General features: G+C 37.6%; 1 protein-coding gene across 12 annotated transcripts in view; it reads left to right on the forward strand.

Moving 5' to 3' along the window:
* Positions 1 to 19,540, forward strand: part of LOC112650929 (aldo-keto reductase family 1 member D1) — a 128,042-nt gene that overhangs the window by 95,580 nt on the left and 12,922 nt on the right. For all 12 annotated transcript variants that reach the window (XM_049094989.1, XM_049094990.1, XM_035699703.2 and 9 more), the window contains 4 exons: positions 4,663 to 4,740; positions 9,393 to 9,515; positions 17,772 to 17,881; positions 18,599 to 18,764. In XM_049094989.1, the coding sequence (XP_048950946.1) occupies positions 4,663 to 4,740; positions 9,393 to 9,515; positions 17,772 to 17,881; positions 18,599 to 18,764 (477 nt within the window). The remainder of the gene's footprint in view (positions 1 to 4,662; positions 4,741 to 9,392; positions 9,516 to 17,771; positions 17,882 to 18,598; positions 18,765 to 19,540) is intronic.

Here is a 19,540-nt window from a genome sequence, read left to right on the forward strand (position 1 = left end):
GGAGGGGGGATACTTCTCACTGTCCACTATCCCATGTTGACCTAACCAACTTCTCATTACTTGCCATACCCCAAAATCTTTGAATTAGTCAGAACTTGTTTTTATAAATGGCAGAAATCCAACTCAAGTTGATGTTAGCTAAAAAGGGAGCCAGGAATTCCAAGGGATATCTAATTCAGGCACAGCTGGATCCAGAAATTCAAACTATGTATCTGGCCCTCTATCTCTGGTTTGGTTGGCTTCGTCCTCAAAAATCCTTTTCTGTTTGATGGCAAAATGGCCATTTACATGCATGCCAAGCCTACATTGTCAACACAACATGACAATTCAGAGAAAGAGAGAACACACATTAAACCTCACAGAGAAATATTGACTAGCCTTCCTTAGGTCATGTACCTGTTACTGACTAACCTTTGCAAAAGGCCAAATTGGGGACTGACTGACATCTTTGACCAAGAATAAGAGCTGGGTCAACCCACCCAAAAAACATGGAAAGGGCTCCTTCAGAGGAGACAGCACAAGTATGATAGAAAACAAAATAACAGATTTCTACTGTAATTAATTAGAGGCCACTTAGCATAGTGATAAAGATCATGGGTTCCAGAAGCAGGCTGCCTAGTTTGAATCCCAGCTCTGTCACATACAAGCCAGATGACTTGGTCAGGTTATTATCTGATCTTTTCCATATAGTCTTAACATAGTAGAGTGGACAAAGTCTGCATGGGCTTTGGAGTCACACAGATGAGGGACTTATTTTCAGCTTTACTACTTACTAGCAATAATCACTTTGATCTTTTTTTGTTGTTGTTCTTTCTGAACTTCAATTTCATTATCAGTAAAATGGAGACAATAGCAACTAACTTGACAAATGTTGCGAGGAGTCATTAAGATTATATATGTGAAATTACAGGCACAATATCTGACATTTTATAGATAATATTCTGAAATGTTTAGGTAGAAGGGAACCTTAGTATAAGATATCCCAATAACCTAATTTCACAGAAGAGAAAGTTGAGGCCCCAAACAAGGAAGTAACTCACTCAGGTTTAAAGTCCATTAGAACAGGACCACAAGGTGGGCTCCCTGATGCCAACCCCATAACACTGCCCCTCTGTTTTGTCCTCATGAACCTAGCAATCCCAATACCCTGTGGACTACAGTGATTTTTTAATTTCAGGTTCTTGGGTGTTATAACCTCAGCCCTCATCCTCACACAACTAACTTCACTCATATTCAAAGAGTAGATTTCTACACTTAACTCTTAAAGATTTGGAAGAAAGCCTATGTCTAAAAGTGAGAAAATGAAATTTACTTTTCTGTGGCTGACCGATGATGTGTAAAATCTTTTCGGGAAAGGTAAACAGAAAATTTCCACTCCTATTCTTAGATGGGGCCAAGGCTCAAGGATACAGAGAGAAGGTAAAATTTTTAACAGTGAAAAATGACACAGTATAAAGACATTGCTTCCCAAATGAACCTGTAATTCCTATAATTGAGAAATCAATCTTCAAAGCCAAAATATCGCATGCTTTTTTAAAATATTTTATTTATTTATTCATGAGAGACACACAGAAAGAGAGAGACAGAGACACAGGCAGAGGGAGAAGCAGGCTCCATGCAGGGAGCCCGACATGGGACTCAACCTGGGGTCTTCAGGATCACAACCTGGCCTGAAGGTGGCACTCAACTGCTGAGCCACCCAGGCTGCCCTCTCCTGATTTTTTTTTAACAAGAAACCTTTCTTGCTAAAACATTTTAGCACTTTATTATTTTTTGAATGTCAATTTAACAAGCAGACACAATTTCAGAACAACAAAATACCAAAAAATCACAAGACATTTTTAAGGATTTTTTAAGAGATTTTATTTTAGAGAAGAAAGCACAAGCGTTGGGGGGCAGAGGGAGAAGGAAAGAAAATTTCAAGCTGACTCCATGCTGAGCACAGAGACAGATGCAGGCCTCCATTCCAGACTCCTATGATCATGACCTGAGCTGAAAATTAGCATGACGCTTGACTGATTCCACCACCCAGGCACCCCACAATAAAACATTTTTGAAAGATGAAGTTACTGCTGAGCAGGAATGAGAGTCAATATCATGGGTTTTTAGAGGGTTGGATTATTCCAGCAATGGCCTACACTAAAGAGAAAGAACAGAGGATAAAGACAATGGTTTTATCAGGATGAATGGACTAGTAAAGTAGACACAGCAGAAGCCTAAGGGAGGCATCATGGAAATATTTAACATGGGTGCAGGCTTGATAAGGACTTAATTAAAATATGTAGAGGTAAAAATTATTTAGCAGAGTTCAGAATTGAGGCATAAAGCCATTTCTGAACAGAGGTAAAACTAGGATATGCAAAAGGCAAGAAATATGGAGGAAGACTGGAGTGAAAATGTGGGTCATAAGTGTTGAGAGGTTAAAAAGCTTAGAAATCAGAGATAGAAAGGGCAATTAACATGAGTGATTATGGGACATCAAGGGGAGAGGAGCCCTTTTCCCGCTCTCACTCATTGAGACAGGCAGAATTGAGAAGAAATTATTTTCACTAAAGAGGACAATGAAGAAAATGTTATCACCAGGGGAAGTTTCATTCAGGTGAAATGGCAGAAGGAAAATTTTTTAAATATTTAAGAATATAATTGACTTTGTCCAAATGCTTGATTTTCAACAAAAAAAATTATCACGGTCTACAGACTTCCATGCTATCATCCACATCTAAAAGACACTTTGTCCCCATGTTATTTGATCTGTTTCAATACAGATGACTACTACCTTTTTCTTTAAACATTTTCAGCTTATGGTTCTATTGTATCACCCTCTCCAGATGCTTTGACAGCATCTTCCCTGCCAACGTCCAAACGCCATTATGCCCAGTACTCTATCCTCAATATTGTCTTACTGAGCCACACTTTGTCTACAAGTGATCCCATGGATTGAATACCACTTTATGTGCTGATCCCTCCCAAATTTGTCTGCAACCAAGACTTCTCTCTGAGCCTCTCTCAGACTTCTCTGTTCAATTACCTCCTCAAATACCCACTGAATGTGGAAATTGCCATTTCAAACTCAAAATATCCAAAATAAAACTCTTGATTGCTAGCCTAAACTCAGGGAATGATCACCACTAGCCAACCAAGCAGCCTAGAAATCATCTTTTATTTCTCTCTATCCTATTTCCAAGCCCATAAGAGATGTTTTCCATTTTTAGATATAGCGAAAGAGGAAAAATATGAAAGCCAACAGTCAGTCTTAGTTGGAAAAGGATCACCAAAAACCTAGGTTTGATACTGAGATAATTTGTGAAGTAGAAAACAGATGCTAAACTCCTGGAGGTCCCAGAAAGGGAAAGAAAGAGCCACTGGGCAGATTATTCAGAACCAAGAAGTAATGTGCTAAGTTTTCCGTATGTTTAGGGAGTGTTCCATTCATTAGCTACACTTTTCTTAGCTGAAAAACTTCTTTTCACCCTTAAGGATGATCCTTGTTTTCTTATTAGAGTGAAAAATTTGCTATTCTCAGGATGCGTGGGTGGCTCACTGGTTGAGTTTCTGCCTTTGGCTCAGGGCATGATCCCCAGTCTGGGGATCGAGTCCAGTATCAGGCTCCCTCCAAGGAGCTGCTTCTCCCTCTGCCTATGTCTCTGCCTCTCTCTGTGTGTCTCTCATGAATAAATACAATCTTTAAAAAAAATTGCTGTTCTCAACTTTGGGCTTAGGGTTAGATCAAAACGCTGAGCCTAAATATCCTAATTCTCAACTTCTACTCTTTATTTATGAATAATTTTGTTATTAAGTGTTAGAGTGGCTGGTAATGAGGGTGGCAAAGAATTGCACAAAGAGTGGAGCAATAAAGAGGAGAGTTTATTCACTCTCCAAGGGAGGAGAGGAACCCGACATCTAGAAAAGTGTTGGCCCCAAGTTTATGTCAAGCTGGGCCTTTTAAGGAGTTTTGAAGGATGTGAGAGGATTGTAGCTGTACCCATGCGGGAATTGGTGTGTAGAGAGGGGATGAACTCTTAGCCAGGTAGAGCAAGAAATGGCAGGTATATTGGCTCTGTCCAGGGGTTGTCTGAGATGTGGATCGTGGTCAGGCTAGAGAAGAATATATTTTGTGGTTGAAGTTTATTTCTCAAGAATGTAGGGCACCATGCCCTAGAAAAACAGAGTTAGGGCCAAATGCAGACACCTGTTAGTTTTGTCTGTGTCATTGGGGGGAGGTGGGAGGGGGTAGTTGAACAGATTCCTTTTATTATTATCTTAACATGGTTTAAGAACAATAATAAGGGGGCAGCCCAGGTGGCTCAGTGGTTTAGCGCCACCTTCAGCCCCGGGTGTGATCCTGGAGACCCGGGAAAGAGTCCCACGCTTGGCTCCCTGCATGGAGCCTGCTTCTCCCTCTGCCTGTGTTTCTGCCTCTCTCTCTCTCATGAATAAATAAATAAAATCTTTTTAAAAAAATAAAGAACAATAATAATCTGTCAATAAATAAAGGAAAATGAATGCCAGAGTGAGATGAGACTAACATGCCATATTTATTATACATAATTAAAATTGAATTGCTTTCCCAGGCCCAGGGTATATGGTATAATGACAACTCAAATGCCATAATTTTAATTCCCAGATATAAATGAAATAAGTTATACTCATTCTTTTTTATAGCCTGGAGATGAAATCTACCCTAAAGATGAGAATGGCAAATGGTTATATCACAAGTCAAATCTGTGTGCCACTTGGGAGGTAAGTTCAAATGGGCCTCTTTTCTTGAAGACTACATTTTTAAACTGATCTGATTATTTCTGTTCAATTTATAGAGAGATGCAGCCTTTACTCCTAATGTATAGTAATAATTGGAACAGGTATTTCTAATCATAAGCAAAGATGTGTAAAATCCCCATTTCTGTACACTGAAAAATTCTTGATTTTGTTTTGATGGAAAAGAAGAATGCCAAAGAAGAGAGAAGTGTAGAAGGAAAAAGAAAGTAAAGGAAATAAGTTCTAATGTAACCATAAATAGGACTATATCAATGAGATAAAATCACAAATTTTTGAAATTTCTCAAATTGAATTTATGAAAATCAATAATATGATGTTTAAAAGAAACAAACGTAAAGTGATACATGAAAAACTGAAAAATAATTCTGGTTCCAGTTCTGAACAAGCTGATGGCTCCTTCCCCAAAATCATAAGAGTAGGAAAACTGGGGAAAGTAATTAAGGAAACCTATATGGATTCATGTTGGGGGTGAGGGGTGCAGATCTTTCAACTGGTTTGTTTATGAGGTAATATGGCAGCTTTTACCTAGAGTAGAAGGCAACCCAACAAGCTGCAAGAGGATAACATAGGAAAGGACCTTAGAGTTCTTTTTGCTCTTCCTTCTCTCCTCCTGTAGCCTTGGAACAAATATTATCTGCTCCACACATATAGAAACTTAAGACTCATGTTCAGATGTCTTCAGGAATCAAATAAGAATAGCACTGAAATCCCACACTTGTGAGAGACTGAGAAAAAACATAAGTTACTATCTGACCTCTGGCCACCATTTCCCTCCTTCTCCCATTCAAAACTCCAAAGGCTGGGAAATTACACTCTAACAAGTACCTCTTTCTTTCTTTCTTTCTTTCTTTCTTTCTTTCTTTCTTTCTTTCTTTCTTTCTTTCTTTCCTTCTTTCTTTTTAAAGATTTTATTTATTCATTTGAGAGAGACAGAGAGAGCAAGGAGAGCACACCAGCACAAACAAGGGGGAGAGGGAGAAGCAGGCTCCCCAGTGAGCTGGGAGCCCAACATGGGGCTTGATCCCAGGACCCCGGGATCATGACCTGAGCCAAAGGCAGAAGTTCAACTGACTGTGCCACCCAGGCGCCCCTAACATGTACCTCTTTCTAATGGACTTCCCCTCCACCCTCCGTAGGTAATAGATGATTATCTGAATTGCAGAGTTATTTTGAGGGGTGAGAAGCCATTGATTGGGTTTTCTGATGCCTGGGGATCTCCACCCAAGAGACCATACACTCATTCCTGACCTCATTGTAGACGACTAGGTTTGGAGTCACGTGTTCCCTTCCAAAGGACAGTATCCTCAGAAAAAAAATGTGTTAAAACTCCCAATTACAAGGCATTTATTTTATAAAGAACCCGCACATCTCAATTAGAGATCCAAACATAAACAGATGACCAAGAACTTTTAGCTTTTTTAGCCAATTAATATAACAAAGGAGATAAGAAAAGATGCTAGCAATATGAAACAAGAACAAGAATATACTTTTTTTAAAAAGTGAAAATAATACTTAGTAAAGTGTAAAACAATGCAATAAATGGGATTAAAAATAGAATGGATATAAACAAAGAAAAAATTATCAGATTGAAAGATCAGAATGAGGAAACTATCCTCCCCCAAAAAGTGAAGAAGGAAAGGACAAGAAAATGTTTTAAGTATGAAAGAAAGGCTAAGAGTTGTAAAGGATAAAATTAGAATTTCTAGCATCCATACAATAGGAGTCTCAGGAAAAAAAGAAAGAAAAAAAGAAAAGGAGGTAATATTTGAAGAAAAAAAAAGATAAGGTGTGGATCACCAAAGAGAAAAGAGAAGAAAAACCTTACCTAGGTACATTACAGTGAAATTTCAGAATATCAAATATACAGAGAAAATGATAAAACTTCCCAAGTATAGCAAACAAGCCAATAAAGAAAAAAGATGGAAGAAACAATAATAAATCAAGAAGACAGGAAAAGAAGAGGAAAAATGAATAGATGGGAAAAATAGAAAGCAAAGAGCAAGATGAGAGATTTAAACTCACTTATAAAAAAATAAATTAAATAAACTCACTTATATTAATAATCACAATATATGTAAATGGTCTAAACAACTCAGTTAAAAGGCAGAGGTTATCAGAATAGATAGAAAGCAAAACCCCACTGTATATATTATTTATAAGAAACCCATTTTATTTTTTTATAATAAATTTATTTTTTATTGGTGTTCAATTTACCAACATACAGAATAACACCCAGTGCTCATCCTGTCAAGTGCCCCCCTCAGTGCCCATCACCCATTCATCCCCACCCCCCACCCTCCTCCCCTTCCACCACCCTTAGTTCATTTCCCAGAGTTAGGAGTCTTTATGTTCTGTCTCCCTTTCTGATATTTCCCACACATTTCTTCTCCCTTCCCTTATATTCCCTTTCACTATTATTTATATTCCCCAAATGAATGAGAACATATAATGTTTGTCCTTCTCCGATTGACTTACTTCACTCAGCATAATACCCTCCAGTTCCATCCACGTTGAAGCAAATGGTGGGTATTTGTCGAAGAAACCTGTTTTAAATAAAAAGACACAAATAGGTTAGAAGTAAAAGATTAAGAAAAAAAAGTAAAAGGATAGAAAAAGATATACTAGGCTTTTTATTTCCTTCAAAAGAAAGTTGGAGCTATTTTAATGTTAGCAAAGGTTTCAGAACAAAAAGTATTACCAACGATAAAGAAGTGTGTTTATCCTAATAACAGAACTTAGTGACAGCACCTCATAACAGAACTCCAAAATACATGAATCTTAAATGAAGAGAACTGAAGAGGAGAATAATCTACAATTATACTCAAAGTTTTCAAAACCTCTATCTCAATAATTGAGATAATAAGTAGACATAAAATCTATAGAAGAGATTTAAACATTATCAACCGGGGATCCCTGGGTGGTTCAGTGGTTTGACACCTGCCTTTGGCCCAGGGCGTGATCCTGGAGTCCCAGAATCAAGTCCCTCATTGGGCTCCCTGCATGGAGCCTGCTTCTCCCTCTGCCTGTGTCTCTGCCTCTCTCTATCATGAATAAATAAATAAATAAATATTTTTAAAAATTTAAAAATAAACATTATCAACCAGCTTAACCTAATTGACATTTATTGAATATTTCACCAAAATATGGCAAAATGCTATTTTTCAAGTACACATAGAACATTTAACAAAATAGTCCACTGAGACATGAAACAAATCTCAACACATTTAATTATATTCTTTATGCAAAGTAGGCTGTCTGATAAAATTATAATTAAATTTGAAGTCATGAACAACAATATATCTGAAAAACCATCAGATATTTGGAAACTGAAAACATACATGTAAATAACCCATAGGACGAGAAATAAGATCTGTATTTATACATAATGTATATGTTAGCAACACATAATTGGAAATTAAATCTTTTTAAATGATATTAAGTTTTAGAGATAAATCCAACAAAATCAGTGCAAGAGTTAAACAGTAAAAACTAAAATATATTACTAAGAGCAATTTATTTTTAAGTAACCTACTATGCCCAATGTGGGCTTGAACTCACAACCTCAAGATGAAGAGTTACATGCTCTACCAATTCAGCCAGCCATGCACCACTACTGAGAGCAATTTTTGAAACTCTAAGGTGAGAGATACATCGTCTTCTTTGATAGAAAGACCGAATATATTAAGATGTTAATTTTCCACAAACTGATAGATTCAATGCAATCCCAGTCAAAATACCAAAAGAAATTGAAAAGCTGATTCTAAAATTTATAGGGGGGATGCCTGGGTGGCTTAGCGGTTGAGCTTCTGCCTTTGGCTGAGGTTGTGATCTCAGAGACCCAGGATCAAGTCCCACATCGGGCTCCCTGCATGGATCCTGCTTCTCCCTCTGCCTCTCTCTCTCTCTCTCTCTTTCTCTCTCTCTTTCTCTCTCTGTCTCTCATGAATAAATAAATAAATCTTTAAAAAAATTTATAGGGAAGTGCAAATAGCATAATGATAAAAGAGTCAATTTGCCAAGAAAATATGCCAATTTTAAACACATGCGTATCATATAAAATATCTTCAAAATATATAAAGCAAAAGTCAATAAACTATAAGAAGACACTGATAAATTCTTCTAATATAGTGGGAAATTTCTAACATATTCCTTTAAATTATTGAGAAGCCAGGAAAAGCTAGACTCAGCTTTGTATATAATGTGTGTGTGTGTGTGTGTGTGTGTGTGTGTGTGTGTGTATGAGACACAGAGCAAGAGGAGAGAGAAATTTGTATCTAATAAAAGGAGAATATACCTTTTCACACACACCAGACATTTATAAAAATGGATCAGATACCATGCTATAAAGCAAACCTCAACAGATTTCAAGAAATAAGATCATTTTTAATGTACTGGTATATATTGTGAAAATGCAAGGGGAAGATATGCTGTACAATGTTTCCCAAACTAATTCAAATACAGAATTCCTGTCTATCTCTCCCACTTTTTTAAAATCTTCACAGAATGTCTGTTAACATACCCAGGGACTTTCCTTTTAAAGAATTCATTGTCACCCCCGTAGACATTCTCATTTGTTTTAAGGCTTTTGTCTTAACCCTTTGGCCTTTACTCAACAGGCTTTGGAAGCTTGCAAAGATGCTGGCTTGGTGAAATCCCTTGGAGTTTCCAATTTTAACCGCAGGCAGCTGGAGCTCATCTTGAACAAACCAGGACTCAAACATAAGCCAGTCAGCAACCAGGTACAGTTTGACAGGAGGTGGGAGGGGAGAGGGGAATGTGAGGAGTAGAGGGAGATTCCAATATTTACTTAACAGGAGAATGCTGGAGTAGGAGTTGGAAATCTTGTGGTCATTACACATATCTCATCATAGGACCATAAGAGCAAGTCTTTTGACTTCTCTCAATTTATGTCTCTTAAAAAAAGATTTGCAAGTTCAAATCCAGGCAAAAATAATCCAAAGAATTTTTTTGAAGAAAAATCATGAGGAGGAACTAGATCTGCCAGACATTAGGATATACAGAGTTTAAATTAACAGAAAATAAGAAATATCTTAGAAACAGGCCCAAGTATGATAAAAACTTAATATAGAGACAATAACACAAACGAGTGGCAAAGAGGTGAATTTTTCAGTAAATAGTGTGGAGGAAATAGTTAGTTATGTAGAAGCCAATACAGATCTTTGCCTCATGTCCTACTCCTAGTATCTCTTTGATCAGAAGTTAAAGGAGAAAGAGGAAATCATTTGTGAGTGCTACAAAACAATTTTAGTTTTCTAGATCTGTAGATAGAAAATGAAGCCATGGGAAAATTATTTAAAAATTGGACATATTTATAGTATAAAAACATCAAACTCTAAAAATATTAGAAACAGGGGCACCTGGGTGGCTCAGTTAGATAAGCATCTGCCTTCGGCTCAGATCATGATCCCAGGATCCTGAGATAGAGCCCAGATGGGGTAGGAGGTGGGGGACTAGGCTCTGCTCAGCAGGGGGTCTGCATCTACCTCCCCCCCCCCACGCTCTTGCTTGCTCCCTCTCAAATAAATAAATAAATAAATAAATAGATAGATAGATAGATAAATTAGAAACAAAGAGCAAGTAAAATGGAAAATTATATTTTTGAATATAATAGAAAAGGGGATCATATCCTTATGAATTAAGAGCCTAATAAAAATTAATGAAAAAAATCAAAGATAAAACACTAAAGCTCAACAGAAAAGTGAGTAAAAGAACTATGAACAGAAATTCAAGACAAATTGCAAGACTAGTAAACATATGAAAAATGTTCAACTGCACTGATAATTACAGAAATTTAAAGTATTATTTTATATTGTGTCAAAACAGCAAGGCTTTTGCTTTGTTTTTTAACATAACGTTCCATATAAGCAAGTGATGAATTGCTAGCAAGTGCAAATTTGTTCAGCCTTACTGGGAAGCAATTTGGCAATAATTGTCAAGAGCCTTAAAAATTGTTCACAGTCTTATATTCCTAAGAATTTATCCTTGTGGGAATGCCTGGGTAGCTCAGCGGTTGAGCCTCTGCATTAGGCTCAGGACATGATCCCTGGTGGGGAGGGTGGGGATCCCTGTGGGGGGTCTGCTTCTCTGTCTTCCTGTGTCTCTGCCTCTCTCTGTGTGTCTCTCATGAATGAATAAATAAATAAATAAATCTTAAAAAAAAGAATTTATCCTTGTGAAAAAAATCTGAAAGCTTTCAAGTGTGTTTGTCACAGCACTGTTGATAAAGGCCAAGAGGGGAAAAAAAAGGAAACAACACAAATATGAAAAATTAGGGGGATATTTAAATAAATTATAAATCTCATATAATATAAAATCTTAATAAAAGAAGTTCTCGAATCATTTTTGAGCAAAAGAGCAGTGGCGATAATATTAAAGGGAAAAACCAGGATACAAAATGTAATAGAGTATTGATGTGAAGACATTATTTAAAAACATGCACAGGGGGGGATCCCTGGGTGGCGTAGTGGTTTGGCGCCTGCCTTTGGCCCAGGGCGCGATCCTGGAGACCCGGGATTGAATCCCACATCGGGCTCACAGGGTGCATGGAGCCTGCTTCTCCCTTTGCCTGTGTCTCTGCCTCTCTCTCTCTCACTGTGTGCCTATCATAAATAAATAAAATTTAAAAAAAAAATTATAAAAAAAAAAAAAAAACATGCACAGGGGACAGCCCTGGTGGTGCAGCGGTTTAGCGCTGCCTGCAGCCCAGGGCGTGATCCTGGAGACCCAGGATCAAGTCCCACGTCAGGCTTCCTGCATGGAGCCTGCTTCTCCTTCTGCCTGTGTTTCTGTCTCTCTCTCTCTCTGAATAAATAAATAAATCTTAAAAAAAATAAAAATAAATAAAGATAAAATAAAAACATGCATAGGAAAAATATTGGAAAGAAATATATCAAAATACTAAATGTGGTTAACTCTGCCTGTGAATTTTACAAGTGAATTTTGTTTTCTTCTTTATGCTTTTCTATATTTTCCAAATTTTCTGTAAGGAGTATATGTTATTTTTATAATCACAACAAAATATTGTTAAATGGGGATAATGATACTCTCTTCACTCTACTTCATAAAACACTAAGAGGCTACATTTAAAAATGCCCTTAGGGTAAAGATTCATGTATTGGAGTTATGGTTGAGTTGTTTGCTTGATTCATCATATTTAGTAACTCAAAACAGTCTTGTTTGAGTTCATAACAGAAAGAATGAATTATTACCTATCATGACAATAGCCCACAGCTAAAATAGAAGTGTTGCTATATTTAGAAGGATCACTTCCTAATTGACACCTAAGCCAACACTATACCATATGCTCTAAGGAGCAGAGAGCAACAACCCTTGACTTCCTAATTGATCTCAATCTCTCCCTTTATTCCTACCCTAACTCTCACCAGCTCATCTCCCTCCTGCACCCCCAAGGACAATATTTTGTTATAAAAGGCCAAAATGACACACTTTTTCTTACAAATGTACAAAGAAAGATGATGCTTTTTGACCTCAGAAGGAAAAATGGAGTAAGAATTTGACAGTGTGTCTTCTCATGCCAAGGAAGAAATACCCTGATATGTTGGCACAAGAATCATGAACAGCTTCACAAATGTACCCTGCAAAGGAAACAAGACATGTGGGAAGATCATATCCCAGGCTTGTTTGTTTGCTTCATGATATGGAAAGCAGAGTATATCAATACTCTTGAGATGGTGCAGATCAAAGTGCAGGTCTACTGGCCACCTGCCATTACCCTATGCCTGGGGTATGACCACCTACACTCCAGAAACACACGTTTAGTTCAAACAGCTTTCAGCCCAGGAACATGATGACATATTGTGGGCATTATACAGGGTGGTCACAACTTATATATAAGGGATACATACCTGAAGACCTTGTGTAATTCATAATTCACATATTTAAAAACTAATTTTCCCATTAGAATAAATCAAAAGCATAATTTGCAAAATGTTTATGTTCCTTTTTTTTAATTTTTTATTTATTTATGACAGTCACACAGAGAGAGAGAGAGAGAGAGAGGCAGAGACACAGGCAGAGGGAGAAGCAGGCTCCATGCACCAGGAGCCCGATGTGGGATTCGATCCCGGGTCTCCAGATCGCGCCCTGGGCCAAAGGCAGGCGCCAAACCGCTGCGCCACCCAGGGATCCCGATGTTTATGTTTCTTCAAAGACTTTATGAACAAGGGCACATAAAATATTATCACTCTGTACTCATTCTCAGAGCCTGAGTATTCCTTTTTTTTAAATAAATTAATTTTTTATTGGTGTTCAATTTACCAACATACAGAATAACACCCAGTGCTCATCCCGTCAAGTGCCCCCATCACCCATTCACCCCCACCCCCTCCTCCCCTTCCACCACCCCTAGTTTGTTTCCCAGAGCTAGGAGTCTTTATGTTCTGTCTCCCTTTCTGATATTTCCCACACATTTCTTCTCCCTTCCCTTATATTCCCTTTCACTATTATTTATATTCCCCAAATGAATGAGAACATACAATGTTTGTCCTTCTCCGATTGACTCATTTCACTCAGCATAATACCCTCCAGTTCCATCCATGCTGAAGCAAATGGTGGGTATTTGTCGTTTCTAATGGCTGAGGAATATTCCATTGTATACAGAGACCACATCTTCTTTATCCATTCATCTTTTGATGGACACAAGGCTCCTTCCACAGTTTGGCTATTGTGGACATTGCTGCTAGAAACATCGGGGTGCAGGCGTCCCGGCGTTTCATTGCATCTGAATCTTTGGGGTAAATCCCCAACAGTGCAATTGCTGGGTCGTAGGGCAGGTCTATTTTTAACTCTTTGAGGAAGCTCCACACAGTTTTCCAGAGTGGCTGCACCAGTTCACATTCCCACCAACAGTGTAAGAGGGTTCCCTTTTCTCCGCATCCTCTCCAACATTTGTGGTTTCCTGCCTTGTTAATTTTCCCTATTCTCACTGGTGTGAGGTGGTATCTCACTGTGGTTTTGATTTGTATTTCCCTGATGGCAAGTGATGCAGAGCATTTTCTCATGTGCATGTTGGCCATGTCTATGTCTTCCTCTGTGAGATTTCTCTTCATGTCTTTTGCCCATTGGTAGCATGGCAGGATACAAAATCAATGCCCAGAAATCAGTGGCATTTCTATACACTAACAATGAGGCTGAAGAAAGAGAAATTAAGGAGTCAATCCCATTTACAATTGCACCCAAAAGCATAAGATACCTAGGAATAAGCCTAACCAAAGAGGTAAAGGATCTATACCCTCAAAACTAGAGAACACTTCTGAAAGAAATGGAGGAAGACACAAAGAGATGGAAAAATATTCCATGCTCATGGATTGGCAGAATTAATATTGTGAAAATGTCAATGTTACCCAGGGCAATGTACACGTTTAATGCAATCCCTATCAAAATACCATGAACTTTCTTCAGAGAGTTAGAACAAATTATTTTAAGATTTGTGTGGAAGCAGAAAAGACCCCAAATAGCCAGGGGAATTTTAAGAAAGAAAACCATAGCTGGGGGCATCACAATGCCAGATTTCAGGTTGTACTACAAAGCTGTGGTCATCAAGACAGTGTGGTACTGGCACAAAAACAGACACATAGATCAGTGGAACAGAACAGAGAATCCAGAAGTGGACCCTGAACTTTATGGTCAACTAATATTCGATAAAGGAGGAAAGACTATCCATTGGAAGAAAGACAGTTTCTTCATTAAATGGTGCTGGGAAAACTGGACATCCACATGCAGCAGAATGAAACAAGACCACTCTCTTGCACCAGACACAAAGATAAACTCAAAATGGATGAAAGATCTAAATGTGAGACAAGAGTCCATCAAAATCGTAGAGGAGAACACAGGCAACACCCTATTTGAACTTGGCCACAGTAACTTCTGGCAAGATACATCCACGAAGGCAAAAGAAACAAAAGCAAAAATGAACTATTGGGACTTCATCAAGATAAGAAGCTTTTGCACAGCAAAGGATACAGTCCACAAAACTAAAAGACAACCTACAGAATGGGAGAAGATATTTGCAAATGACGTATCAGATAAAGGGCTAGTTTCCAAGATCTATAAAGAACTTCTTAAACTCAACACCAAAGAAACAAACAATCCAATCATGAACTGAGCATTCCTTAGTACTACCTCTGATGCCTGTCTACACAAAGGTGTCTCCAGGCTCCGTCCCTCACTTAATCTCTCTGAATGCCTTCCTAGTGGGTCATTTGTCATGCAGTGTTTTCCCAGCCTAATTCAAAGGAGACTGTGGCTCTACCTCAGGCCATTTAATCTCACAAACCTAACTCTAGTAACAAACGAAGGGAGAGAGGTGGGGAGAAAGGCAAGATCTCCAAATTCTTCAGTTTTTCCTAACCCTATTCACTATGCCTAAATCACAGGTGTCCTGACTTCGGAATCTATATATATTTTTTGAGTAACTTAAATGAAAATTCAACACACTTCTTCTAAGAAAGACACAGAATGAGGTTACTGTCTTCCTTCACAGAGTCTGTCTAAGAGAGAAGGGTAGGAGGAACAGGTCATAACCATCATTCATTTTCAGCAGTTCCAATTTTCAGAAAGTAAGCTATAAAGGGGGAAATAGTAATGCAAATTAATAGTCCACTTTCTGGCACCACCATCTTTAAGAAAGTAAAGTAAAAAAAAAAAAAAGTCAAGTCAAAGAACTCACCTGTCGTAAGAGCCAGCTTAACTTCACCTTGTGAGATTCTTGATATCTGAAGTTCTGCACTATCAAATAGTGTTGTAAAAGCCCCAGACATATCAAGACACTGACAAGTGACCTCAATTTTACAGAATAAACAAGAAAAAGTAAAGACTGAATCTCCACTAGCCCATCCACAAAGGGCTATAACCAGCTCCTAAGAAAGACAGAAGCAAGTGTGCTTAGATATGCTTCACCTTGGAAATGAGCTAGTTCAGGGCAATGATGACATCAAGTGACAACAGAAACTATCACTACCCTCTACCTGAAACTGAGCATCCAGTGCCAGCATACCAAACAAGGATCATCCACTGGCCTGAAATGACCCACCAAGCTGCAGCCCTGATGAAGCCCCTTCCTAAGATGCTGACTTGGTTCTCTCTGTATTGTTACTGTTTTCATTCAACAGTCATTGAGCACCTGCTTTATGCCAGTCACTTTGCTATGCTTTAGGCATGCATAAGAGACCAATGACAGATACAGCCCTTCCTCTTGGGGCACTAGCTGCCTAGTGGGGAGCAGATATGAATCAATCACAAAAGTTATTGGTAATTAGAAACTTAGATAAATGCTCTGAAAAGAAGGAATATGGTTCTCTGTGAGTTCGTATGCACTTGGATCTTATTAACTTATCTACTCCCACCCCCAGAATTTCCCTCACTGGGTGTCTCTTTAGTGATATGCCCTAGGATTTTTACCTAACAACTCTCTATGCAAAGATTTATATTATATTGTTATGCTGTTATTTGAGTTTATATATTAACTCAAAAGTTCCCATTGAGCAGATGTTTCTAGTATGTTGCCTAATGCAACTCTCTCTAATCTCTCAGATTTCAGTTCACAGATTGTTCAGTCATAGATTCAACATGCACTTATCTATTTGTTCTATTTCTAATTGTGATAGCCTTATTATGCACACATGTTGGTATAAGCCATATGAAGTCCTTTTTCAAAGAGTAGATTATAAAACGTTCAATGTGTTTATGAACACACACATACACATATACATATGGATGTATACCTACATACTTCTACATATTTAATAAGGCCAGAGACATGCAACAGCACACCAGTCTGATTAGAAAGGAGTCCTTAAATTTTGTATTTGGAATGAGCAGGTGGGCATTAAATTAAGGAATTCATACTTAGTTTCTAAGCAGTGAAGTGATGTGATAAAACACATGTCTTGGAGAGACTAGTCTACCAATAATAGACAAGATTGGAAATGAAAAAGTAGAAAGCGATGTTGGAAGTCAGAGAGATAAAGGAAGGAAACACTAAAGAGTGTGATTCCTGCCTTTTTTTAGTCTGTGTTACTTTCTAGAATTATTTAAGAAATGTTCCAAGGGGTGGAAAGCCCACAAGTGTTTCTTAGGATAAAGGAACAAGATTATGTCAGAAAAAAAAAAAGTGTATCAAATTAGAGAACAGAAAGAAGAAAGAAGACCCACTACAAAGAGGCCCAGTTTACCTTTGCCATTTCATCAGTAGCATCTCCTTGTACCTTCTAGAAATAAAACTCACCAAATACTATTCCAGACAATCAAGATAAGTATATACTTCAATTATTTTAATTCAGCGTTGGTTGATTTTAAACCAAAAAGGAAAGAAAAGCATAGGTCAAATATTACCATAGTGGTTAAGAAGACATGTTGAGAAGAACTTTATGACACAAGCACTTTTTAATGCAGGAATCTTGCCAGTAAGATACTGAAGATGAATGCAGGCCTGCACTGGACAGTGTAAAGAACTCTTGGCCAAGACGACACAATTCATCTTTAAATTTCATTTTATACATATTCTACCTCTTGTGAAAATATTCTTAGATGCCTGATAGCTGCAGAGAAAGGGCTTTTGCAACATGTCACTTCTACTTACCAGGCTGTAATCTGAACCTTGAGACTGCTTTTTTGTTACAGAAAATTGTATTTGAAAAAAAAAATGTGCTTGCTAGAATGGTGACTAGATAGGTCTGTTCCTTCAAAGTTTTAAACTATGCTAACTTGACAAAACTGAATTTGCTTCCCACTGATCTTAGGATTATTCTACAGATGGTGACCTCAGTAACCATGTTTTAATTAATCTCACCAATAAACAATGCCAACTTCCTTGTTAGGAATAATATTTAGCATTTGCCTCATTATCCATAATACTTTTAAATGGGTTTTATTGAAGAAATTTTTAAAAACTGTGTAAAACTGCATTCACTCCAAGGCTTTAATTTTGTGCTCTGCTCTCTAATGCAACCATGTAGGTTGAGTGCCATCCGTATTTCACCCAGCCAAAACTCTTGAAATTTTGCCAACAGCATGACATCATCATTATTGCATACAGCCCTTTGGGGACTTCTAGGAATCCAACCTGGTAAGCAATGCTGTATATCTCTTCAGCAGTGTTTCCTTTGGTGTAGAGTATGAAACTGATGTGAATTACTTGGTTGGCAAGATTATATGGCTCTGTGATTTTAAGAAAGTAACAAAGTCTTTGAGTCATTCTCTATATACACAAATTGGAGCTAATAAAACCTTCCTCACAAAGGTGGTATAAGAATTTATTACACTGTATGTATGAAATTACCTAACAATGCCTGAAACATGGGATATACCCCCACAAATGTTTAGGTATTATCTGACAGTCTCCATGACCATATACTGAAATTTTAGAGTTTTTGGATTTCTGTATTCCAGTATAGCACTTCTGCTGTGATGTGTTCCATAGGCTTAAGTAGAAATATTTCTACGTGAAGATGACTCTAATAGTTGTGCCTCTATTTCTTCCACTTTGGTCTTCCTGCCTTCCCCATATGCCTACTTCCAACCCAGTTCTCTCTGTAAGACCCATCAAAGAAATACCATTTACCCTCCAAAAGAGGCAGCTCTATAAATTTGCCTCTCTTGATCTTTTCATGTTAAAAGCAACTCTTCACTGAGTGCTCTGCTCTCTGAGAAATTGGTTACAGGTGACCTGAAGTGGTAGGTGGCCAGGGGGATAGGGAGCCAGAGGAGGGAGGTGATTGACTAACCATCTGTTCTCATTACTTGAGCTAAATATGATGCAGGTTTTGATTTTTTCTTTTTTAAGGGTGAACATATCTTCCCCACCTTTGCTAAAGGATGAACTTCTTAACGCACTGGGAAAAAAGTACAAGAAGACAGCAGCTCAAATCGTTTTGCGTTTCAACATCCAGAGAGGAGTGGTTGTTATTCCTAAAAGCTTTAACCCTGAAAGGATCAAGGAAAACTTTCAAGTAAGATAACTGCTTCTGGAAATGTAGAAAGTAGAGTTGTTTTGTTTTGTTTGTTTATTTTTTGGAGAATTTTCTGTTCAGATTAATAAGAAACTCGTAATGCCTTCATATTTTATTGTACACCTGCTCTCTAACCCACATTTTTTATATCTGAACTTAACTTTAGGTGAATTTGAGACAGTTCCCAGCACTTTGGGGATTGCTTTGCTGTTTGTACTTTACCTAGCTCCCTTATTTTCTTCCGTTTCCTTAACCTATTGACTCTTGGCACTACCTACTCACTTCACCAGCACAGCAGAAATAGAAGATATAAAATTTGAAATTCGTAATAGGAAACTTTCCATCTTCTTTTTTTATTTGCTGGGGACAAATTTGGACATTATTGAAGAGGATCATTAGACTTCATGAATGCTAATTGCCTTTATCTCCTCTATAAATAATTTGGAATCAGCCTCATAACTTACAGGTGAGAAGAGGCCGCTAGACAAAGGCATGATTAGTTTACTACTACTCAAGACTAAACTGCTAGGTAAATACAGCCATAGAAAAATATCATGCAAAATTAATTAATGACTGATCAGTTAATAATCTCAAAAGCTAAGTTGTTTTTGTTTCAATAAGTAGTTTATAAATTTAATAATCTCAGTAGTTTAATAAGTTTTTACTAAATAAAATAAGTAGTTTAATAAGTTTAATAATCTCAAAAAGTAAGTTGATAAAAATAAGACCAGATTTATCCCCTGAGTTAGGAAAATAATCAGAATATTGAATATGTA

This window comes from Canis lupus, chromosome 16, assembly GCF_003254725.2.
Source record: "Canis lupus dingo isolate Sandy chromosome 16, ASM325472v2, whole genome shotgun sequence".
NCBI lineage: Eukaryota > Metazoa > Chordata > Mammalia > Carnivora > Canidae > Canis > Canis lupus.